At 39.0% G+C, this 26,341-nt stretch overlaps 2 protein-coding genes across 5 annotated transcripts in view; one reads left to right on the top strand and one right to left on the bottom strand.

Moving 5' to 3' along the window:
* Positions 1–564: 564 nt before the first annotated feature.
* MRPL21 (mitochondrial ribosomal protein L21) lies at positions 565–21,283 on the bottom strand. 3 transcript variants are annotated; one of them, XM_020784092.3, is made up of 7 exons: positions 20,912–21,035; positions 16,620–16,680; positions 8,709–8,794; positions 7,711–7,874; positions 5,057–5,109; positions 1,523–1,626; positions 565–897 (listed from the first exon to the last, which is right to left on the bottom strand). In XM_020784092.3, exons 1-7 carry the CDS (start codon positions 21,012–21,014, stop codon positions 833–835), a joined length of 636 nt encoding a protein of 211 aa, XP_020639751.3. In that variant the 5' UTR covers positions 21,015–21,035; the 3' UTR covers positions 565–832. The 3 variants fall into 3 exon arrangements, with proteins under 3 accessions (XP_020639751.3, XP_020639750.3, XP_020639749.3); XM_020784091.3 differs by lacking the exons at positions 565–897; positions 1,523–1,626; positions 5,057–5,109; ... (1 more) ...; positions 8,709–8,794; positions 20,912–21,035 and adding exons at positions 12,059–15,144; positions 21,149–21,283; XM_020784090.3 differs by lacking the exons at positions 565–897; positions 1,523–1,626; positions 5,057–5,109; positions 7,711–7,874; positions 8,709–8,794 and adding an exon at positions 12,059–15,144 and having other exon boundaries at positions 20,912–21,041.
* The window catches only part of IGHMBP2 (immunoglobulin mu DNA binding protein 2), a 108,759-nt gene continuing 103,530 nt past the window's right edge, over positions 21,113–26,341 (top strand). For both annotated transcript variants that reach the window (XM_078383592.1, XM_020784088.3), the window contains exons 1-2: positions 21,113–21,245; positions 23,645–23,814. In XM_078383592.1, the coding sequence (XP_078239718.1) occupies positions 21,163–21,245; positions 23,645–23,814 (253 nt within the window). In that variant the 5' untranslated portion in view covers positions 21,113–21,162. The remainder of the gene's footprint in view (positions 21,246–23,644; positions 23,815–26,341) is intronic.

Here is a 26,341-nt window from a genome sequence, read left to right as displayed (position 1 = left end):
GTGGTTTAAATAAATAAATTACAAGCAGAACAAATTCCTTCTGTTTATATTGTTTTACTGCCATTGAAATCAGTGGGAGAGCCCAGTTTGAGGACAAATACTACACCCTCTCAGAGATATCCTGCAGAAGTTGTGATCAGGTTGTACACAAGACATGCTGACAAGGGTGTTCTGGAATTGTAGTCCAAAAAGACAACTTTGTCAAGTTCTGGGTTAATGGCCCCCAAAGTAAGAAAGCTTACAAATGCTTAATCTCCTTTCCAGTTATCACACTCCGAGGGCTGTGTTTGGAGTGGGATGAGGGGCAGGGATTACAGGTGGTGCTGTCTGTCTTGAGCTACATCTCTTTCTAGCAAATACAGCTGGCTGGCTTGCTCAGTGGTTTAGGTACCTAGCTATGAAGCTGGACATCAAGAATTTGATTTCCCACTGTGCCTCCTGAGAGGTAGAGCCAGCCTGGGTGGCTTTGGGCAAGCTGCAGTTGAAGGCACCCCCAGCAGAAGAGAATGGTAAACTCACCTCTGAGTATTCTACCTGAGAAACCCTGCAAAGGATCACCATGAATTGACTGGATGGCTCATTAATGGTTTATTTCTAGCAAATACAGACCAAAGAAAACAAACAAATTTGACAAATCTTTTGTGACACTGCTGATGAGTCACCAATTTCATAAAACAGTTGTTATACAAATAATTAATATCACACTAGAAATGCTTGAAGAGAAGAAATAATAATAAGATTTCTTTACTGATAATAATCAAATTCAGGAAAAAACACTGCCAGTGTTCGTATCGCTCTGAAGCTGGAATGACAACCCCAAACCAAGAATTCATCAAGACAGAGCTGGAGCAATTTCAATTGTATTTATCCGGAGAACAGTTTGCGGGTGAATGACAACTGAAAGAGAATGAAAAATATAGGTCAGATCATAGCCATCAAGTTAATAATCCTGTATGCTAACTCAAATGGCTAAATAATGCTGTGATCCTGATCAAGGGGAAACACAATAAAATCTTTTCAAGTTTTAATTCTACAGGATACACACATGATTTTTTTTTCCGCTGATAGTGCTGAGAAAGACGTTGCCTTGTTAGAATTAAGGATTGCCTAGATATATTGTTTCAGCTGGTAAATGTCTGTGGATTCACATGGAAGGCTCGAAGCTGATAACAGAAGAGTCATTTGCTTCTGGCAAAAAGTGAGACAAGAAATAACAGACCAGATGGCAAAATGACAGAAAGAAATAGATGCACTGGGTGGGTGGCAATCGCAGGGAAATTAAGGGGCTCCTGAAATTTTGGATGATGAGGCAAACCCACACTCCACCCCACTACTCGGTCTTCAAATTGCCAGCGCACCATCCAAGTTATTTCAATTTCGCCTAATACAGTTCACTATTGTCATTTATCCTGCATCCTGTTATCAGTGTGTTTTCTATATCTTCCGCTACCTTACATGCTATCACCTTATTCCACATTTTTTAGATAGGGAGAAAAGGGCTTATGCATTTTTCTCATCTTACTTCTCTTCCTCAGCAACCGACGCTTTGGACGGAACCTCATATTAATTCTTGGCCATGATTCTGTCTTCTCTATAACAGTAGCCTCCACACGGACAAGATCCTTCCTTTATAGTTAAGAGGGAGACAAAGAAGATGCTTACATTTTCTCATAATCAACATGTAATGTCTCTTCTGGTAAGTTTCTAGAGTAACTACAATTTAATTAAACTGGTGAATTAATGGCTCTACGTCCCACTTCTCAAAGAGAATCCTTGCAAGGAACCTTCCTCCCTCTAAGGAAAAGAAGGAAATAAATCAAAACCATCTATGAACAACCCATTAAAATTGAAAACTATTTTAAAACAACAAGAATCAGAAAGAATTCCACAGCTCAGGCACATGACCAAAAAGGTCTTGTCCATGATAACCTGCAAAACAGATCTCTTCATTTTATGTGACTTTAGCTTTTAGAAATGGATAGTCATTCAGGAGGAAATAGTAGAGACAGCAGAATCTTACCTAAGCAAGAAGCAAGATCACCTACTGGACAGCACAGTGTAAAGTATTCAGCACACATGGTATTAGAAACCACATGAATGAATAATAGAGATAACAAGGGGAATATAGAAATAAAAAAGAAAGGGACCCAACAAAACACTTATCTGGAATGATAACAAATAGAAGAGATGTGTGTGCAAAAGTCTGGGACATGGCTCAACACAAGCAGATGAAATTTGATTGCCAAAAAAAATAGTGGTGAACTAAATTAAATATATGATATAAACATCATACACTGATATCAAAACTCTCTTTATCTTCTTACTTGACTATTTATGTAAGGTCTCTTTAAACAACAATAGGAATGAACATTATTTAATAATCTTCAGTTATTTCCTCTTTTTCTTTGGCTGTCACCAACTTAAAAGTTGCCCCTATGTGTATGTGTTTGTCTCTTCACTCAGACCCTTATAACATCCCCCACACAGTCAACTCTCATGTACTGCCTTCAGCCCCACTCTGCTCCAATAGAATTAATAAGATTTCATTACAACTCCAATGTCAAAACAATGTTGTTTAATCCAAGAATTTAAATTTATTCAGTACAATTCTTCACTCTCTTTATCACCTCTCTCTCAGGCTACTTCTTAAACTCAAAGTGCTGTAAAAATCTCATTCTATCTACACCAATCTCTCAAAACCTCAGAATGATCTAATACAGAATCTAGAATGATCTTTCCCCAGATTCCACGCCCAGACTAGTCTCTTAAACAGCTTGTATGACCAAACAAGACTCAACTCCGCTCATTTCTTATTCAGTATTCCAACTCCTCAATCATCCCCTCCCAGAACACATTTACCAAACCAAATAAACAATACACTTACCATCGTAATATATAAACAATACATTTATATATAGCCACCTAGAATGGTCTTGTAGACCAGATGGGTGGGGTATAAATCAAAAGAAAGAAAGAAAGAAAGAAAGAAAGAATGAATGAATGAATGAATGAATGAATGAATGAATGAATGAATGAATGAATGACCAGACATCACAATAAACAATAAATGATATTGGGATGTTAAATATTGTTAGCCCCTCATATCCATTATAAGGGCAGAATTTGAAAACCTTTACAGTACATATATAGAAAACAGCATACCCCTTATAACAACCCGGTACGGTAAATCAGTGTTGTTATTCCCCACATTGCAAATGAAGACATGGAGGGTGAGAAAGCAGCTTGACCAAAGCTATTTAGTAAGCTTGTGGAAAGGACAAAAATATGAATTGTGAACTTTCTTATTCCTAACTCACAATGCAAGCCAATAGATGTCCACTCATTAATGTGCCAAGTGAAGTCAAAAACATTATATTGGTTATTGTACAGTAAGGCATACTCAGAGAATGAGAAAACTACTTTTCTCAACTACAAATCCCAGAATGCCTGGAGAATTCTGGGACTCTGCTGTGAGTCCAACTAGGATTGCTTTCATTTGCACACTCCTTTCCCTCAAAAACATGAGAGAAGCAAATTTGCAGTGTTTTTGAAGAGAACTAGTTCTGAAGGAAACATATCACAAGCCAGGGAAGGAATGTTTAAAGAATAACCAGAGACTGTTAATAAACTAGAATGTCTTGAGCTTTATGAATATTTTGATTCTTATTAGTATTATTAGGCTAAAAAGATTTAGTATGAATCCAACCTTATGGCACTATGTGTTGGCAGAAGGGAGAACTTTGGGGAAATATTAGCTAATACCACCTGAAGCTTGATGTGCTCTATTAACTTTCAGCACACACCAGAGAGCAGCAGGCAACCAATATGTTGTTTTGCTTTTTATTAGAGGTTTTAAACAAAGCCTACATGAAAGGACATCTGCTGCTGTTTCTTGAGCTGCTGTTTCCTACTCACCAACAGGAACATTGTGCACTGATCAGAGTATCTGTGTCTACCTACCTACCCAACTAAAAGAATTCATTATGGATTTTGCTTTTGACACTTCCTTTAGGTCAGATTCTTAAGTTAAGTTGGAAATAAAAATAGGAAATACCATTCTGATTGCAAGCTTACTGATTACTACAGGTCAGTCCACATGTAACACCAGACTTTCCATGGGAAAGACAAGAGGGAAAGAAAGAGTGGGTGAAGCACGATGCATGTTTACATCCAAACCAAGTTAGAATATATATTTGAATAACCTGAAATTCAAACACCTTAACAATACAATGGATGCAATCTGTTCAGGGGCCCCACTGACTTAAATGAGATTTATTTTCAGGAACATGGATTGTGGTCTACAAATACTTTTCCTTGTCAGTGTCTGAACACTACAAAAGGCAACACCCCCTAACTGACCTTCCCTCCTGCTTGAAAACAGGTTCACATGTTCACCAGCCATCCCTTCTTCTACCTGCTAAGGTAGACACAGTGTTATCATAAGCAGAACAGATTCACTGTGGATGATTCACAGGGGCAAATCTTGGTGTAGGGGAATTCTGAAAAGGTTGGTGAGAAGGTTATGTACACCCAGGCTCTGTTTTTGCACATCCCAGAATGGTTTTCAGGAGTGATCCTGTTGGACTCATTCTCCTTTCACAGTCAAGAGAACCTGAAACGGAAGGGGCGGGGAGATAAATTCTGCATCACACCACTAAGACACACTAGTTATTATTCAAAGAAGTGCATAAAAACCACATAACAAAACCAAGGTATAGGAGCCAAAGGGGAAGGGTTGACTTCAAAGCCTTTAAAACTATTTGCTGTGATAGGATGCCTCCTGACTGTTGTCTTTAACTAAGCTCTGATTAGATCCATCTCTCTCTCCTGCACTTTGCTTCTAAGTACAACCTCCTGCTCTTTCAGCTGGTACTTTAAAATAAAGATTCTTTGTGTCCAACACAGTTGCAAGGGCAATTGTCTCCTTCACTTTGCACATCCTTCCCTCTGTTTTGTTTCAGTGATTTGTAGAAGACCTTCCTTTGTCTTGTTTCCAGCGCGGTACCTGTTCTGACAATGTTCCAATAAGATCAAATTAGACTATTTTAAGCCTTACCCAAGAATTGGTCTTCCCAGCAGGGTGAAGTCATCTGCACCAACTAATAATACCTTAAGAGAAGAAACAATGTAACATCAGTCATTCCCCATCATTTCCCCAAGATATTTTGTCAGGATACTGGGGAGAAATGCTCCCTAAATCTGCACTTTTGTTCCTATCCACAGTTTATTGCTGAGTAAGTCAGGCAAGTGAAAATAATGTTTTTGTTTCCATCTAGATATGTAGGCAATGAGAGAAGGCACAGAGAGGACCAACTGCATTAAATCCCCCACATACAAACACACACATAAAGTAGTTTCTTCAGCCACTGTGATTAACCTCCATGCATTCTGAAAGGGGAAGATATGACCATTTGTTCTCTTGCCCTAACAATTCATGGATTTGCCACATTTTTTCCAGGAATTCAGAACAGCTGCAGCTCAAACCTCAGGTGGCCTTCTGACACAGGAAACAGGTGGCCTTCTGACACAGGCAATGACTGAACAACTATAGGTTTAACTGCCCTGTTTTATTAGTCTACTTCTCTAAACCAGTTGGAGAAGAAATTACGGATGCTGCACAAAAGTTGATCATTTGCGGCATCTTCCATTTTCTAGTTTGTTTTCAATATCTGACAGGATAGTAGTCAAGATTTACTGGAAACTTTAACATAAAAGCCTGACTTTTATTTTATTTTACTTTTTTGCGGCTGCTCTAAATTTTGCCATGCTCGTCTGCCACCTTCTTGCAAATATTTCATTTGTTTTACACTAAGATGCGGCATGTAGTTGACGGGAACAAGATATCCAAAGAGGCTTCTCCAAAATGGACGTCAGAGGAAAAGATGTGCAGGAAACTGCTTACAGGTGCTAAATTAATTTCATAAAGAGTCATGTGACTAGAATGTGTATGCTCATTCATACAAGGTTCTATTTAGTGTTAGAAATGAATTTGTAGAGATACCGCCACAGTAATTATGTAAATGTCGTCTATGCTTACAAATCTAAGCAGGGGAACAGGCAAGAATACAATGTCTGAAAAGCAACAAAACCAGCCATTTAAATATCATTACTTTTATTATCTGTTTTGGTAGTCTAAAAGCATGCTGCATGGTGGCATGCCTGGGACTCAGAGAATGACACCATTTCCCAAAAATATCCCAAATGGTCATTCAGTCCTCTTTAGGGCCACCCTAAATTTATTTCTCATCATAAGAAAACCTGAAAGTATAGTTTTGTTTTCCATATCTTTCTATGATGCCAAAGCACATGAAACATTGTTTTAAAAAAGGTAAAAGAAGGTTAAAGAAAAAAATTGAAGAGTTTCTGAAGGGAAATGAACTTGTCCAAGAATAGGCATTGTTGTTATGTGCCATCAAGTTGGAACTGACTTATAGCAACCCTAAGATGGAGATCAAAGTAAGTACCATATTTAAGGTGTGGTTTTACCAGTTCTACATCCCCAGTGAGTTTGGCTGAGCAGGGTTTCAAACCCAGGCCTCTTAAGTCTTAGTCTATCTTTCTATCTCTATCTGATACACCACACTAGATGTCTTGAGATAAGATATCTGTACAAAATCACCAGTCAATCAGGAAAAAATGCTCACAGAAGAGCAGCTAATCTGTTCTCCCAGATCATTCAGCTACACCATAAAGTCTACATACTTCTATAGCTGTGATTACTAAGTACAGCTCATGATTTAGAGCAGTGGTTCCCAATCTTGGGTCCCCAGATGTTCTTGGACTAAAAATCCCACAAGCTTTCACCACTAGATGTGGTGGCCAGCATTTATGGGAGATGTAGTGCAAGAACATTTGGGGACCCAAGGTTGGGAACTGCTAATATACTGCAGTGGTTCTCAAACTGGGTTCCCCAGATGTTCTTGGACTGCAACTCCCAGAAATCCTGGGCAATACAGCAAGTGGTGAAGGCTTCTGGAAATTGCAGTCCACGAACATCTGGGGACCCCAGTTTGAGAACCACTGATCTTGTACCTCCCTTCATTGTGGTGAAATACAGTTCCTATCCCTGACCAGTTCAACAGGGCTTGCTGGAGTTCTTGTCTGACAGATACAAAAGATTCAGATCAGAGAATGCTAATATATTGTTATGAGAGCATAAAGAAATGTTACTATTTATTTATTTATTTTGCAACAGTATAATAACTTATCACAATTGTTATTTTCTTCAAGCAACTATGTTAACAGCAATTACTTGCCAGAAATCCTACTGTCAACATATGCAAGTGTAAGTGTAATTGCATAAATCATAGCAGTCAACAGCCAGCAATAAGTTGCTTCTTAGTTATGTGCCAGTTGCACAATGAGGAGTACAAGTGACAATTTGTTAATTAGTTGCAATTTACCACCACAATCTAGGCATTCACACGTACACCAGTGTAAGTCCAAAGCAGGGCACTGGGCCAATGTACAGTAACCATTCCCAAGTAAGCAGTACGTTGACACGAGATTTTCTATATGCTCATGAAAAAGACTGCCATTTCTTGTGTGGACCAGTCCAAACATTTTTAGTTATTTTCAAATGGTCTTTACACTTTGCTAAAAACAAAGGTATTACTCAGGGAAGAAAATCCTTTAAAATGTGTGTAAATTATAGTGAAGCCCCTCTTATTAATTCATGGGGACAACACAATTGCTGTCAAAGAAGTGTACCTTTTCCATTCGGATTCTGTCTCCACATTCGGCTTGTACGTGACCTTCAGTTAAAATTAAGTCTTCAGCTGTTACTTTCCACTGTCTGCTAGCAAAGTGAACAATTGCAAATAACCTCCCATACTGTCCAGTGGCAATAAGCTCATTCACCTTTTGTACAAGCTCTGTGTGAAAATGGAAAAGTTAATGACCAAATGTGCATGTGGGTTAACAAAACAAAACAAAACCCTTACACAGTAATGTAACATCCACCTTATTTTACTCACTATTTCAAAACCACAAAAACAGATTCTAAAGCTACAAGAAGTTACGCCAAGGATGGCTACCACATATATACTCAGTGGCAATGTGAATAGAGGGACTTGTACATAAATACAAATACAGGGCTCCCTTCAGACCGATGCAGATTGCATATTGATTGATGGCAAGGTTACCATCAAGGTACAAGGTTTATTTACTTGGGTGACAGTCAGTTCATGTTTTCATACTAAAACTTTTAAAAGTTACTTTTTGGACTAGGACTCCCCAACTCCCTTGGTCAGCTATTTTTTTGGACCAGTCATAGGGAGCTTATAATTGTAGTGCTCCTTTAGAGCAGTAGCTCCCAACCTTCAATCCCTAGACATTCTTGGACTACAGCTCCCAGAAATCCTGGCCAGCACAGCTAGTGGTGAAGGCTTCTAGGGCTTTTATTCCGAGAACATCTGGGGACCCAGGGTTGGGAACCACTACTTTAGATCTACAGTCCAAAAAAAGTACTCTTTCCAAGCTCTGCTTCATAATAAATGCTTCTTTAGTGGTAATTCAGTAGTTCTGTGCAACTTTTGTTCCAGTTTTTCCTGTGGTACAGTAATTGTCTACGTACATATACAGTACACTCAGAACAGAGAAGCAAATGAAGGAAACCGATAAATCAAAATCAAGAGGAAGGAAGAAAGAAATGGGGCATGGAATACAACAACCATGCTCATAGGTTTTGAAACATTAGAGATGTTTACCTCTGTGTTGCTTTGCCTCTTCTACTGGGTCAGGCAGTTTGATTTCAGCCCATGGGGGGGAAGACAAAGATGTTTTTGCAACTAGTCTGTGAAATAATAAAATTTGCTTTTATCAATATTACTGCCAAACACTTGTGTTGAGTAACAAAGTTATTTTCGCTTTTGCCCCTGAATGAAGAAAAGCCCACCCACCCCCAGAACTATAATATAAAGTAACATGAAAAACGGAGTGTAATAACGTGGAAGACCTGGCCATCTTTTACATTCAACCTTATCTCCCAGAACTGTTTCCCCATCTCATTTACTGGGTTCCCCAGAGAAGTAGCAATAAGATTATATAACAGGTTGGGCCACAGTAACTCTCTGGATATTTTTGGATTGCACTCCTCCAATCTTGCACAGGTGGCTATGCTGGCTGGGATGGATGGCAGTTGCATGCAAAAAGCATTCAGAAGGCCACGGTTGCCCATCCTGGCTATAGATCCAGAAAGAACCCTAATCAAAAGAGAAATTGATATAAGGGATGCAAAGTTTGCATTGATGCAAACCAATGTTTTTGTTCCATAAAATGCCTCGGCTGGCAAGGTTTTTCCTCTGCAGCATATCTGAAATGGAGAGAGAATGAGACAGGCGCCAATAAAATGCTAAGGCAATTTGGGAAGATGCTGGCAAAAGCCGGTAGCTCAGCAAATAACCAGAAATCATTATAGGAGTGAATTATTTCCATTGGAGTGGGAACAGGATCTATCAATAAAAAGTCTGATTAAAAAAGAAATATGGTGAAGGAAGACATTGCACCAGAAGAAAGGTCAGCTCATGCCCCCTTCAATGCATAAAAGATGTTCTAAGTCTGCAGGGAAATGTACTTCCAACTCTGTGAGTGTCATGGGATATATAGGACCACAGTTCACTGATAAGAACCCATAGTTTTGTGTACAGACATATATCCTGGCATCTCTACATCCTGGGTAAGGTCTCTACTTCAGGTCTTGGAAAACTATTAGTCCTTGCAGGTCTCCTGTAGCCCACAACTGGAACAGAATGCCAGTCTAGAAAGCCCTTTGGTGTGATTCAGGGTGATTCTTCTTATGTTCATATGTTATTGTTTTAAATATAGCTTTAGAATGGTTTTAAACTGTTCTTATCCAATAGTTTTTAATTCGATATCTGAAGTTTGGGCCAACCAGTTTTCATAAAATTGACTATAACTTATTATTTGATTTCAGAATGCTTGCTCTGAATGAAAGTGGTCTTTTTCTACTACAGCCTTATTGATGTCTACAGAGGTACAAGATAGGTATCCTTCTGCCATAGGAAACCTGATACTTACTGTGGCAAGACATGAGCTGGTCCAAAAACCATTGTTCACTCTCCACTGAAGCTGCATTGAGAGCTTTAAGGAGGAGGAGCTGCTTTCAGTAGTTTACATACTGAGAAGCAGTAGATATTTTACATAAATGCTGAAATCTTAGTTCTCTGGAAAAGTTGCCTAATATCTTTTGTTCTGCAGAGAAAAGAAGGATGACCAAACCCAGTTTGTATAAGCTAAAGTGCAACCTCCACCATAGGGAACTAGTCTAAATTCCCACTCCACAAAAATAAATTACATCGGAAATCCAATCCATGATTTTAAATGACCACATCATCTAACAACTGTACCTCCCCACCCAGAGACTGGCAAATTTATTTTTGGACTTTAAGTCTCATCATTCCTAGCAATAGGATGCCAAGACCTGTAGCCTCAGAAATTAACTTTCCCAAGCTTTGTCTTGCCCCAGCCATTTTGCCCAATTTCTCCTCAGATTCTATGTACAATGAGAAATAATCTACAGTTAGCAGAACATGGGTACTCCCAGTCCACATTGAAAAAAAGCAGAAGGAAATATACAATTATGCTCCAAATCTGATTGCACAGAACACAAGAAAGGGGCACGGGAAAGTAAACAAGCCCTCTCCTGAACTTTGTTTTCAGGGCTTCAGCTAGAGAATTGCTCCAAAAATCATGTCACAGGAACCTTTGGCTTAATTTCAAAGAATGTTTCAAAGGAATGTGTCCCACTGTCTGTCAACCATGATCAGTCTGTCCTTCCTATGATGGTCCACTGACCTGGAAAAAAGTGGGGAAGAGACCATTTGGGCCTATCTACCACCGTCACCTACATGCAGTCGCTAAAGCAGTTGCAAACTTAAGCAGAGCACATACCCACTTTTGCCCTAAATGATAAGAGCCCAGAATTTAATCTAGAAAATTTTCAAATCATTGTCTTATATTCTTAAGGACTAAGAGAGATATAGACCACTGGGGGATACAACATAAGAAAGTGTGTGCAGGATCTAAAGCCCATGCAAAAGTTCCCAAGGTGCTATGGACTACTGCAAAACGCTACTAAAAAGATCTGGCACAGTACAGATTCAGCGGCATACTTTCCAAAGGTTCATATGCGTGAAATGAGCATAACTCATGACACCTCCAGCTGTTTGAGGCAACAACAATCAAAATCCACTTGTGTTTCTGTGGAAACTGCAGTATTCTAAGAGCTGTACAGTAAATGTTTTGCTCCTTGTGGCAGAGCCCACTGGAAATTAAAACATTAAAAATTAAATATTTGAAAATATCCATTTATGTAAAGATGTCCCCGCAGAGCAAATGAAAACTCAGTATGTTAGGAAAAAGTTAGACTAGACTGCTTGTTCCTAATAGGCCGGTTTTAACTGTTTTTTTTTAAAATCTGCATAGTCACAGAGAGGTAACACTACTGACTTTTAAAAAATCTGTAAATCAAGGCAAATTTAAGGACATGATGATCTGTCAACAAAAAGCAGCTTCCTAGAAGCAGCTACAATATCAGTAGGTTTGTTCCCCTGATATACACCCACCATACAGCACATTATTGCACTTGCTGAATGTAGTAAGGGCCGACCACAGTTTCTATGGCAAGGAAAACACTCACTGGACTTCAGCTGAAGTTTTCAAAATAGGATTAGATAATCAATAGCAATTCCCATGGGATAGTTTTCAAGATTCAAAATCCTTAGCCTTTTCTTTAAGTGGCAAAATGGATTGGATTAACTAATCAGGAGAAAATAAAGCAGACTAGCTAAACAATCCCATCAAATAAGGAGCTAGCACATCGTTTTTAAACTGATCAGAAGAGGAAAACTGCTCAGTAATGTATACCTAGTTGTGTACAAGTGCTGGGATAGGATTCTGATGTTTGATAAGGTGTAATTGAGAGTTCAAGTTCTAATTTGCTAGAGATGGCAAGGAAAAGCATCTTAAAATCTGAAAGGCATACAATACTAAGGACATTTGTTGGAAGATGATTAAGGGCACAGTGATTAACTTACACTACTTTTAAAAATAATTTATTGAATATATAACATTACTTTCATCTGGAGTACAAAAGTAAATGCCAACAAACATAATAATGCCCAAAACATAAACATGAACTTACTAATTACTTATTAACAAAGGTAAAATACAAGCAAAGAATTGAAAGTGTCTTAAATACTCCTGCTTTCTTACTCAGCCAATATTACATGCTCTGAAACCAAATGCCAAATGATTCATTTTCACTCTTCTGAGTGTTGGCAACCCTATTGGTACGATATTTGTTGTGTTACCTTTCCTTGAGAAATGGCAGAACTCACTAGATGAAATTCAGTAGTAAGCCACAACTAGAGTAGGCTTGTGGTATCAGTGGAGATCTGGTCAGTCCACTCCTCCATAAATAGCACTGATTAAATGGGCCGACTCTTGTACTGACTTACAACTTGATTTCAGCCATAAATGCTATTACAGAACTTTGTCGACCATACCATGTTTTATTAACAATATACTAATGCAGTATTCTAGAAAAATTTGAAAAGTCTGAAGAGAATAGTATGCAACAATCCATACAGTCAGGCAATTGTAAATTTTGACTCATTGCTAAATAATTGTCCATCATATTTTACACAGCTATATTAGCCAACATTTGAGAAAAGCATAGTTAAGAACATGACAATTTATTACTAAATTTCTAGCTCTAATTTAGACAGATTTTTAGTTGCCCCTAAATAGTTCACTGAACATTGTTTTGCTTTTCTGTACCGTTTTGCCTTTTCCTGCAAAGATTTAGTGTTTCTCTAAACAGGGAAAGGGCATCTAACAGCTGAAGCCAGTGTAACACACATATTGCAAAAATATTAGTGAAAAGACTAAACTAATGAAGCATTTTTCAGAAGGCTGAACACAGGATAAACATGACACTCCCAAACTAGAGCCTGAAAGTATTAAATCTATCTTCACTAGCAGTACAGCTAAAAGCTATGCTTGGTGATGGTGGTAACTGTAGTTCCACACAGCTGGACAGCACCAGGCTATGGAATGCTAGCATATGCCAAAAGTGGTGATTACCGTATCTCTGCAGTTTTGGTTTGCATATTCAGGATTCTGCATAGAAATCCAGTTTTTCCTAGTACAACTCAAATGCAATTAAATATTCTAAAACTTTCTAATAGGGTAAAATGTCATATTGGTGAAACACGTGTGGAATAAAATAAAATTTGAAGTTATTTGTTAATGATATCTATACAAGTAGAAGTCAGGTGAAAGTAGTGATTAACAATGTTAATTTTACATACAACTCAACTTCTATGCAAATGTTTCAGAATTGTTTGCATACGGAATTCTGAGGTGGCCGGGGAGATCAAATGCCTTTGTGGATAATATTTAATTTATATATTATATGTTCAAAGATATTTTCTATAATGGTCCTTGTTTCAAAAGACTGAAATGATGCACGCAAGACTAGGATGTACAATACAGTGATGATTCAGAGGTTCAAACACTGGTCCTATGAACATATCTCAAATTCTACTATACAACTACAATAGCTCAAGTTTCAATCTTGTGAGAGTCACAGGACACTATTTTGAAAATTAAAGGTTTATGTTGAAAAGCAGTTGATTCAACTTTTTTACCAGCTGATGACTGAATGATACATATTTAAGAGCAACCTCATCAATTAAGGGTTTGTATCATAAATTTGTTCGTAGTCCTAATAGCCTGGTCTTGGGCAAATAAAGCAATGCACTCTATACCCTTCTTTTTCTGAAAAAGTAACAGAATTATACAGAAACTTTTTAAAATTTGTTCTAAAGTCATGTGGTGGTACTAGCCGTATTTGTTACAGAACAAGCTGCTCTTTAATCACTTGCAGATCCTGAAAGTTGTAAAAAGGCATTAAAGCAAAATGATGTTTGGGTGGTTCAAATGAACCACAAAAGAAGTCCAGTAGTAACTGCCACATTTAAGTTGTATATACATTCAAGTTTATGAAGTACTCAAGAAAGTCCCAACTGAAGTGTTCTCAGGGGGATCCAAACCTTTATATATAAATTGGATGGTACTGTTTGTGATTGAGTTTTTTCCTACACGTTGGGCAAAAGCTGGCATTTCTAAGAGAATTACAAAGGCACTGACTACAGAAGATGTGACCACATTTTGTCGACACTATAAGCCGTCCACTGCGCACAATTTCTGCATAGCCATCCATGCAAATTGGGCAACTCACAGTGCCTGAAGATCCTGAACTTCCAACTGTCTCCTTGTCCAATTTGCTGGACAACTTGCTGGCAACAGGTACATCACTCTCTCTGCATTCACTGTCATCATCACTGCATAATATATAGCCATGAGACAACACCTGGGCTCTTAACTCTGGATGGGGACACTGTTTAACCTCATCAACAAATACAACTGAATCATTATGGGTGAGATCAACTATGGAAGACTCACAGGTAAGATCTACTACTTCTTCAACATTTCCATCTGATTCAATAGGCTCTGTTTTTGAAGCTGTTTCTGTAGCTGAAGCTGCCATTCTACTTTGGCTACAAATCTGTATAGAAGTAGTATTTTCTTCACAATACTTGCTCTGCATCTTTTTCTGCTCCATTTCTTTGCTACCACTTGAGGAGCCTGTTGTTTCCAGAACACTCAGCCCAGCTTTAGAAGAGGAGCAAAGGCTAGCAGTTTCTAAAGGTGAGGCCATGAGGGACGTGGATGGCAAAGAGGGAATACTGGGTTTAGATGTTCCTGCAGCCATCTCACCCAGACTGCTACATGGACATCCTTGCACAACACCACTTCCTCTCTTGTTTTTTCTGCGCTTGGCTCCATCATGCTTTACTTTGGCTGAACTCATGGTACACAATGAGAGGCGCAGACTGCACAGTATATTTTGGTCTTCCCCGATCTCCAAATTCCACTCACTGCTCAGTTATCTGCCAGTTCTGCCACTTGATGATCATAAATGTTCTCCAAAGCAGTTCTATGCAATTGGCAAGTCTGACAAGCACTTTAACTTTGAGGGCCTCTTTATGTCTTGAAACTGTAAGTTCAGCCTCTTATGGTGAAGAGTTAGGGTGCATTTCAGGTCACTCTTTAGAACTGCATTAAAGTAGGGAGAAACATAATTAGGCTGAAGAGCCAGCACAAAATACTTTGTTGTTTGCCAACCAGAACAGCAGCTTAAACAAGTTTAATTAAGAGGCAAAGAAAGGTTCAAACATACTGCGGCATTTTATGGCAAGGTATGAAATAGTCTTTTGATCACACCCAAATGGTGGAACAAGCCAAGGCCTAAATCCAGTTCACTGCTGGAGAAATGAATCGCCTCATCCACAAAGCTATGCTTGACATCTTCCCCTCATATGTATACACTCTAGCAGCTACAGGTTTCAGTTGCTTCCTGCCTGATTTCCCTTTCTGAAAGCAAAGCAACATGTGCTGCTTATACACCGCTCCGTGCTTAAAACTCTCTGAACAGTTTACAGTTTAATTATGCAGGTTACACATTGCCCCACTCCAGTAAGCTGGGTACAGTACTTAGTTTACTGACCTCAGAAGGATGGAAGGTTGAGTCAACTACCTGAGCCCAGGATCAAATTCAGCTTGTAAGTAGTCTCTTCACTGCAATATTACAGTTTAACTATTGTACCACAAGGCTTCTTAAGAAGCACCAGCTACTCCAAGCAGCCAGAAAGTATTTAAGCAGGATGAGTGTTTCTGCAGAAAGGAAGACTGGCTAGTCAGGAACAACACTGAGCTGCTGCCATAGCAATGTGGGGTTGAAGGAAACAGGGAGGCAAAGGCATGGAGGGAGTGACTTACCCAAGGAGATACTGGGTACTTTCTGTGAGCTTGCAAAAGGAACAGCTACTCACACTGTCTTTTCGAATCAGATCATGGAGGCCCGATTTTGTCTGAACTGGAACATTTACTTGCTTTGCAATAATCGAGAATAACAAACTACTGACTGAAGTTACTTTATCGTCCTAACTGTGCTGCAAGTTTCAAGAAAATGGGAAATTATGTTTGTTTGCTTTCTCAAAGGAAATGAATGTATTTGCAAAGGAAATGAACATGGAGCAAATAATTCACTAAGCTAAGGTACCGTACTTTGAAAGCAATCAGCAAATTTCATTTAGCCTTGACAGTAACATGTATATGAAGGGGAATTCACAAAACAATATGAATGGTTGTTATCGAAGAATATGAACATACAGGATCTTATTGCAGGTTTTGGGAAATATTAAGCAATTACAAAACCTTTCAGTTATTTCTACTAGAACCCCAGGAATTAGGAAAACTTTAGCTTGCTTCTCATAGAAATTGCCTAGGTGACATTGAGGGGAAAAGAATTCCCAGAAGAAAGTTATGGAAAACATATTTCCATAGTTTTAATCAGCATTCATACAGAAGCTGAAATAGTTCTGATGAGACACACTCTAAATGACTTCATAGTGTAATACTGGCCAGAGGACTCTGGTTCTAACATGTTAAATCTATTTTTAAAGGAACACTGGGAATTGAGAGGATGCTGTGGGGGGGGGAGCATGCATTCTGCAATGAATTCATCTTACCCTTGCCATGATGAGGTATTTTGTGAACTCTGATTTCGGGCTGCAGTCCACAACAGAGAGGCTAAAACAGAAAGTTTAGAGAATTAAAAACAGGGTGTCACTTGAATGCTGTTTAACAATCCTGACAGGGACAAGTGTTTTGGTTCTAACATTCTAAAGTTTTAGAATGTATGGTTTAAACATCAATTTCAGAATAGTTTAAACAAAATCCCTTTTTCTCTAAATCTGCTGCAGACAGCAAGCATTAGAAATAATGAGACCAGAGTTAAAATAATTACTGACTTGATCAAACTAATGGTGAGATTAGTGAAAATCCCTTCTTGGAAAGCTATTCTAAAGGCTTATTAGTTCAATCACCTTTTTGCAGTCAATGCACCAGAATGACTTCGCTTGTAAAGAAAGAATATCTTTACATGGAAGAGAGATGGAAAAATGGACTATTGATTTTTGTAGCTTTTTTCTGAATAGCAGGTTTGTTGTAAAAAAAAACACAGAGACCCTGCTTCCTTATAATTCTATCTTTTAGACCTCAAGCAGTGTGCCCAAGTTCACTGAACTCCATAAGCTTGTTATTGTTGTTTAGTCATCAAGTCATGTCCGACTCTTTGTGACCCCATGGACCAGAGCACGCCAGGCCCTCCTATCTTCCACTGCCTCCCAGAGTTGGATCAAATTCATGTTGGTAGCTTCGGTGACACTAACCATCTCATCCTCTGTTGTCCCCTTCTCCTCTTGCCCTCACACTTTCCCAACATCAGGGTCTTTTCCAGGGAGTCTTCTCTTCTCATGAGATGGCCAAAGTACTGGAGCCTCAGCTTCAGGATCTGTCCTTCCAGTGAGCACTCAGGATTGATTTCCTTCAGAATTGATAGGTTTGTTCTCCTTGCAGTCCAGGGGACTCTCAAGAGTCTCATCCATCACCACAATTCAAAAGCATCATTCTTCGGCGGTCAGCCTTCTTTATGGTCCAGCTCTCACTTCCATACATCGCTACCGGAAAAACCATAGCTTTGACTGTGAAGACCTTTGTCGACAAGGTGATGTCTCTGCTTTTTAAGATGCTGTTGAGGTTTGTCATCGCTTTCCTCCCAAGAAGCAGGCATCTTTTAATTCTGTGGTTGCTGTCACCCTGTGCAATGATCATGGAGCCCAGGAAAGTAAAATCTGTCACTGCCTCCATATCTTCCCCTTCTATTTTCCAGGAGGGGATGGGACCAGTGGCCATGATCTTAGGTTTTTGTTTTTTGTGTTTTTTTTATGTTTGCTGAGCTTAAGACCATTTTTTGTGCTACTCTCTTTCACCTTCATTAAGAGGTTCTTTAATTCCCCCTCACTTTCTGCCATCTGAATATCTGAGGTTGTTGGCAATCTTAATTCCTGTTTGGGATTCCTCCAGTGCAGCCTTTCACATCATGTATTCTGCACATAAGTTTAATAAGCAGGGAGACAATATACAGCCTTGTCGTACTCCTTTCCCAATTTTGAACCAATCAGTTGTTCCATATCCAGTTCTAACTGTTGTTTCCTGTCCCACACATAGATTTCTCAGGAGATAGATAAGGTGGTCAGGCACTCCCATTTCTTTAAGGACTTGCCATAGTTTGCTGTGGTCCACACAGTCAAAGGCTTTTGCGTAGTCAATGAAGCAGAAATTTTTCTGGAAACCTCTAGCTTTCTATAGGCTTAGGCACATTTAAATCATCTGCATGGGATTAGGCTTTAAAGGTCAAAAAGTGCCCAGTAAAACAAATCCAGTAAATCACACCTGCTTGATCATCATTTTTCCAACTAATTAGAGATAAAAATCTGATCCTAGATTACCTGGACCATTGGATTTTTTTTTCATAAATTATTGTAAACTCTATTACTTGGGGGAAAGTGGCCAGAAATTTAATTAGGCCTGGCAGCCAACCAATAGATATTCTATAGGTATGTTGTGCCTTCCTTTTCCGGTTGCAGTCCCCTTTGCTCTCTAACAAGTTGGTCCTGAAGATTGGGGGTACCCTCTAGGAAAGCACAAGATAAAGAGGGGTTGTAGCTGGAAGGAGAAATATGAAAAATCTCTTCATACAAAAAGTTCTTCAGATTGTACATATTGGTTAAAAACAGTTGCATAATGAAAGCCAACTAATATGTTATGTTACACAACAGGGTTTCAGCCATTGTTTCTAATGATCTGTAAGAACTGGCTACCCAAAAATTTCTTCTTTCACAGAAGTCTGTATCTTCTTCCCAGTCAGCAAGTTTTATATGGGATACGTAGAGATTGTGTGTGTCCTTCCACTTAAATCCAAGGCAAAAGATAAAGCTTCAAACAATTCTGAAAGAGGTATTGTCAGCTCTTCTCTACTGTCAGCCGTTCTAAAAATATATGTTGTTCCTTTGTAGGGTATATAGATGCATTCCCCTGGTAGTCACCAGCATTAACTTTGCAGTCCTTCAAATTTCACTGGGCCACATAAAAGTGCAAAATATTTAAATATATTTGCAATCATATGTATTGTAAATGTGTGAACCCCTGACTAGAGACTAATGCCCTGACCAACTGAGTAGCTGTGCTTGTTTATTAACATACTTGTCAAGCCTTTATGCATCAATAAACTGTATAGCCAATGAATTTCCTTTAATTAGTAGTACAGGTTGTTTGAAGATTTACAAGTATTTTGTCTCAATATTCAGTTTTCCTTGTGGACCAAAATAATGGCCACTACATCTACCAAACTGTCTTGCCCTCTCTCATTTTCAAAGTAAAGAAGTATTTAAGCTTTATGATATGTGTGATGTTCTATGGCAAAGAAAAGGGATAGTGGGCACTTACATGATGGATGAATGAGGTGCATTGCTGAAAGTATGAAAATGGACAGGATGGGAAGTGAGTTATAGATAAGAAAGAGGTTAGTAATGATCCAGAGCATCATGTGTTTAATTAGGGGACTGAAGGAGAGAGAAAACAGGGGAGAACACAATTGTTTGTGTGTGCCTGCTGTGTGGTTCTTGTGTATGATTTGATGCAACCTTCATTTGGTGGGGAAAGACAGCTTTAGAGATGACTCTAAAGAATTAATTGGCTTGTTTTTCTGTAAAATAGGTTGCTTGTTAAATTCTGAAACTATGAATTCAAATAGGGGGTTTGGATCCTGGAGCTCAGGTTCCATATGTGCTTTGTATTTCAGATTATAGGGCAAACTGTCCTTAATCCTCACCACTATGTCTTCTTGGAAAATTTGTTGTTGTTTAGTCATGTCTGACTCTTCGTGACCCCATGAACCAGAGAACATCAGGCCTTCCTGTCTTCTTGGAAAATTAGTGTTTTGTAATTGGCTGTACCCATCACAATAGCCACTAGGAGAACAGCAGCTTCCTCATAGCACCTGTTTCACGACTGCATTTATGACACCTATTCAGAATTCCAAATAGGTTGGAGATTCTGGCCAGAGACGTTTCCATTTCCATTCAACAGTGTGTTTTTCACAAGCTACTTCTCTAGGCTAGAGAGGCTGCAAGCAACCCCAGAACACTTATAGCAAAGTGAATTATTTCAAGCAACAAGGAGAGCAAGACATATTTCAACTACCAGTACCTGTACTATTAAAATTTTCATTTCCCCCTCCATTTTGATTAATAGGTCACTTAATAGAGCTCCTTTCTCTTAATTTTGAATGGCAGGATGTTTCCCACTTACAGGGATCTTTTTTGCATCCATGATATAAATAAAGGTATGGAATATGTCAACAAATTACAAAATGAATGCTTTTAAACACCACCAGACTAAACTGAAATTTAAAAATAAAACTAGTAGCCTTAAACCATCACTGTTCAGAGAAGAATTAATGAACTTATCTCTTTTAAAACGAGATTCTTCTCTATATCTGCTTTGTAGAACAGGAGTTATACGATTCTTACAAGCAACAGTGAAATCCCGACGTATTATTCAACAAGGTGTGTATTGAAAACCCCCTGCAGACCCACCATACCAATTGATATTTTTTTTCCTGTGTGTGTGTGTGTGTAAAAGTAATGAAAACAAAACTACTTCGGTTATACAGGGAAGGCTTATTTCCTATCAATAAACATTCCCAGAGAGGTGCAGTACTGACCCCCGGCCGAGGAAATGTAATCCTTCAATTCACCACCGGGAAAATGTGGAAACGAATACAGAGAGTAGCAGTAAATGTCATGTGAAGAGAGTAAAGCAAAAGCAGGCTAAAGAAAGAAACAGAAGCAGAGGAAAGAGCCACCTCTTCGGCAAGGAGCAACCCCACGAGGAGACACCCAAACCACAGTCGCCTCACCTACTCGTGACCCCGTTCGGTTCAACAAACGCCCGCAACCAACGGCCGCCACCGCCATCCCGACGAGCCCTTTTCCCTGCGGCCCCAACGGAACCGGAAGCATGGAGCCAAGGGGACGGAGCAGCGACACACGGAAGCCGGCAGGAAACAGGCGCGCCACTTTTTAGGGCCGCTCTTGCTGTGCCTCCGAACTGTGGGGGAGCGTCTCCCTCAGAGAGTTTCCCCCTCTGTACTTACGCGAGGCTGCCGTGATGGCGACGCCGGTTGAGAAGTTTGTCCTCCGGCAGCTGGAGTTGCTTCAGGAGGAAAGAGAGGCCGAGATTTCGGAAGCAAGGTAGCAACTGCTTTTCTAGGCTGCCCGGGAATAATGAGGGGGGGGGGCCGTTTATTTATAAAGCCCTTTAAAACTAATTACAGTATCCATTTTGGTATTTATAAGCATCTTTCTTCAGAAAGTGTACTATACGGCTGAGATCAGGTATTGAGCTGCAATCAACTGTAGATATTTCGTAAGGATTCAGACCAGTTCAGCATGGTGGAGTTTTATGTTTAATTCGGTATGAGTAGGAATGCACGACACCTGGAGTTTTTTTTTTGTAATTAGATTTATAATTCACACCTGGCGGCCTTGAATCTCCCCCTCCCCACGTCGTTCGCTGAACTCGAATGAGAAACTGTTCGATAGGCCCTACACGTATAATGATACTAATAGTGCTTGAAAACTTAAGGCTGTATCCCACTACAGTATTTTCTGCTTTTTCTTTTCCCCCGAGTTGCAATGAAATAGTCCAAACAGGTGAAGCCACATGGATCCAGATGTCCTTTATTTACACAAGTTGCTGCAGAGTCCTATTAACTTAGAAGTAAATCTTACACTGTCCAATACAATGTGCTTCTAAATAAGTAAGCACTGCAAAACCTCACCTGGAAATATATCTGTTAGACTAACAGGTGTATTTCCAGGTGAGCTTTTGCAGAACAAAGTCCTGTTTCTCAGATGCAAGGAAGTAGCTTTTGAGCCACAAAACTTCACACTGACATCTTTGAGTATTTAAAGTGCCATAATAGTCTCTCTTTCTCCCCCCTTCACTTCTACTCTAATTTTGCCAACATCCTGAAATCGGGTAATATAATTACTGTATTATTATTTTTTGGAAATCACTGTGAAGTTTGCATCAAGTCTCTTTGACCACTTTGAAAAGTTGCTCTTTGAAAAAATCAGTCACTTATGTGGTAATACTTTTAACACAATTGCCTCTGTCAGATATAGCAAAAATAGCTTTTATTTTTCTTTCAGCAGTATGGAACAACATGAGCTAGCACTTCAGCTGTTTCAGTGGGGCCACACATGTAACTATAAAACTAACCAAAAGTTGCAGTTAATCTCTAAACTCATATTCTTGCTAGACTTTCTCATTACCAGCCCAGTTGGTTAAATCCACTACCCCACTGAGCATCATCTTCCACTAGACTTTTTCAGATTCTTAAGTGCAAAGCCTCAGTTCCATAGCAAACATGAGTAAGGCAGCCACAGTTGTCTTAGGCTCTTGCAACAGAAGGCAGTCTCAAAATAATAAGACCCCTAGGCAAACGCCTGTGTGCCAAGAACTTTGAGTTCAGTTCCATACATGCAGTGGATCTCCAGGTGTGTTTTTCAGACAGCAGCCAGAAGCAACTTATTAATTCAGAGCCTTCTCATTCTCCAGACTCTAGGGCCTAGAGCAAAGGAGAAAGCAGCCTGTTTAAAGAGGGTGCACCCGTATTTATTGCTCAGATTTGCCCCTGAGGTAACATGTCAAAGAGAATGGAGCAACCTCTCATCCTGAGATATAGTTAAGACTTTGTTGTCCCTTAGTAAGCACTGGTATGTCAGTGGGTAGTGTGGATGCTGAATATTTTCCTATTTACAATTACAAAGAGACAGAGAAAGAGAGATAAAAAATGTGAAGCAACCATGGTTGGACTGACAGAAGCTACATATATATATAGGTAGTTGAGGTAGTTCAAAGCTAACAAGCAGATCACTTCAAGAATGTCTGATACAGCTGCCAGTTATTACATTTGTTTTGTCTAATAGTCACGGCACATTTTTAATACGTATATTTTCCTTACATTTGCCATTTGTTTTTTCCACTGTATTCTTTCTGTAGTTTTTCTTTCATCTTTTGTTCATTTGGAAGTCTCCTGCTTAGCTTTTGGACTAAGCTGAAATGAAAAAGGAGAGGAGATGTGAGGCAAAGATGGTTGTAAAAAGAGCCATGTTGACCCAGATCATGATATAGCATTCTGGATCCCTACAAAAAGCCCATGGCAAGAGAGGAGTACAACAGCATCCTTCAGATTGTGTTCTCTGGTAGTCGGTGTTAAGAAAAATTATTGCTAGGTGCAACTTGCCTTTTCTTCCTTCTGTACTCAGATACTCATTGTGAGTCTTCAGATGCTGTGTAGCATAGAGTCAGCCATCTTGTGACTTAGTATTAAAAATGCAGAATAACATTGCGAGGCATCAAATAGGTAGTTGCCAAGGGATATTTGCTAGGCCCTTCCTTTACTTATATATCAACTGTAATTGTTATGTCCCAACAGACTTGAGTGTCATTTAGTATTATTGTCTGTCCCAGACAATGTTTCTGTGCTGTCAATCAGCATTTCATTGAGGGACAGATGATGACCAAGTTTCTCAGTTTGTATCATTCATTAGTTGTTGCCTTGTCTTTCTCCTGCTTTTTTCAGGATATGGCAGGAGAGCATCTCCTTGAAAGAACTGCAGCGAAGAGGAATATGCTTGCTGAAACTTGAAGTAGCCAGTCAAAAAACTGGGTTGTATGGCCGTCTACTTCTAACTTTACAACCTAGAAAACATGGTTCCGAGTCACAGCTGCCCAGTAACAGCTTTGGGCCTGGTGGGTAAATATTCCTTGACTTCAAAAGAAGATAATTTGAAAGGCTAGAATTAGATTTAGATTAAGTTCTTTCACATCACGAAAACTTCTTTTATCCATACAATCATTTTTTTCACTGAGATTTGTAGACATGTCTAGTGTTTATGTAGAATCTGCCTGTTTATGTTGTATTCCAGAGCAACTGTCTGCATACTGTATTATAGATTATAGTTTTAGTTGTTGTTGTTTTGTTTTGTTTTTTTGAGGCTGCCAGCATTTTAAGCTCATCTTCAGGAGCCCTGCTGACTCAGCTTCCAGAACAATAAGATTGGCAGAGACTATACCTTTTCTGTGTTGGCATCTATTTTGTGGCATTTATTTACATCTGATCTCTTGTGATTGTTAAGAGGCCTTAAAAGACTTCAACAGCTTTCTCTTTCTTTTTTAACTGAAAGTTTTTAGTGCTTGTGGTTGCTTTTTTATGGGCATTGTGTAAGTTCCCTGAGCTAGCTTGAATTCTGAATTGTATTTTCCTGTAGGACATTTATTATAAATTGGTGGTTAGTTATTGGCATTGCAGTGGGAATAATGTGTTGCAGCAGAAACTGTGGGCCAAATACAAGTATTCCTGTCAACTAGAGTGGACCATTGAATAACTAAGATTTACCTAGCTGATGACTTTGTGAGGTGCCATTGATTCAGTGGGTCTATTCTGAGTCTGTTTAGCTGGGATTAACTATTGAATTTAGGTCAATATGCTATGTTATTATTGCAAGTCACCTTGGGAAAATTGATCTTAAAATACATAACATCGAAAAGGACCGACTGATTGAATGAATGATAAATAATAAAGGGGTTAGCCCTGTGGAGCAGGCAGCCATTATGACTCCAGTGCACTTGCTCTTAATGAACTTGTTCCATTTCTTGGTTTTTAAATCTTGAACGTGCTTGTCTTATATTTGTTCTTTATAAAGAAACCAGTTTTTACTTGAGTCAGGAAATGATGTACTGTATTGTAAAGCACTCATCTCTATATTACAGATGAAAAGCTACTGTTAGAATAAAATGTGGGCAAATGGTATAGTTTTCCATTGGTGAAAGGGTCAGAAACGTGTTTATTTTACTTCCCTTTCAGTTCAACCTGTATGCAGAACATGCAGTATGAAAAAATGGATTAGGTTCAAGTAAATGAAGATTGGGAATTGGTGAAGGAATCATCAGAAATTTAAAAGATGCAGATGACATTGATAGAAAACGTCAATGGCATGAAATGACTATTGATGAAAGAAAAAAAATTGAAAGGATTACAGTTGAACATGAAAAAGATAAATTAACGCAGAAGAACCGCATATCTTGAATACTGATGATGAAGAAATTGAAATTGTTAAAGATTCCTTATACTGTACCTTGCTTGGTTCAATCATCATTCAAATGAAGACTCCTGTAAAGGAGTAAGAAAAAAATGTGTGTGGGAGGGTTGCTATGAGAGAACTGGAAAAGATGCTTCAGAATAATGCCATAGTATTCCCAGTTTCTACGTGTGGATATGAAAGTTTGAAATGAAGAATGCTGGCAGGAAAAAAAATAGATTCATTCAAAATGTGATGCTAGAGGAGAGCTTTATTCAGCCAAAATCTGGCTTCCTGTAACTTGAGCCCATTATTGTGTGTCCTGCAGTCTGGGATGATCCAGAACAGATCCTGCCCCTTTTCTGTCTTTCAAGTATTTGAAAAGTGCTATCATCTCTCCTCTTAGTCTTCTTTTCTCAAAGCTAAAGATGCTCAGTTCTTTGAGCCTTTCCTAACAGAACTTGGTTTTCAGTCCCCTGATCATTATTGTTACCCTTATCTGAACTTTCTAGTCCTCTTTAACTTTCTTAAAGTGTCAATATATTCGCGAAGGCTTTCACGACCGGGATCTAATGGTTGTTCTGGGTTTTTCAGGCTCTTTGGCCATGTTCTGAAGGTTGTTATTCCTGACGTTTCGCCAGTCTCTCTGGCCGGCATCTTCAGAGGACAGCAACCTGTCTTAAAGTGTGGTGTCCAGAAATGGATATAGTACTCAAGTTTAGATCTAACTAGTGCTGGATACAGGGGGACTAGTACTTCATGGGATTTCGAGACTATACTTCTGTTAACATGGCCTAAAATTGCATTGACCTTTTTTTTTTTAAAGCCACATCACACTCTTGGCTCATATTCAGCTTGTGACCTGCAAGAGTTTCAAGATCTTTCTTGCATGTAGTGCTACTGTACATTTGTTTTTGGGTTTTTTTCCCCTCCTAGGTGTAGAACTTTGTACTTACCCCTGTTAAATTTCATTCTGTTATTTTCGGCCCAGTGCTTGAGCCTATCAAGATCTTTTCGAATTTTGTTTTGATCTTCCACGGCATTAGCTGTTCTACCAAATTTTGTGACATCTGCAGATCTAAAAAACATTTCTTGCACTCCCTCATCCAAGTCATTAATAAAAATGTTGAAGAGCACCAGGCCTAGGACTGAGCCTTATGGCACCCCACTTGTTACTTGGGTGTTACGGAGAACAATTC

Source organism: Pogona vitticeps, chromosome 1, assembly GCF_051106095.1.
Source record: "Pogona vitticeps strain Pit_001003342236 chromosome 1, PviZW2.1, whole genome shotgun sequence".
NCBI lineage: Eukaryota > Metazoa > Chordata > Lepidosauria > Squamata > Agamidae > Pogona > Pogona vitticeps.
The sequence above is the reverse complement of the archived record's forward strand: the minus strand, read 5'-3'. Positions and strand labels throughout refer to the sequence as shown.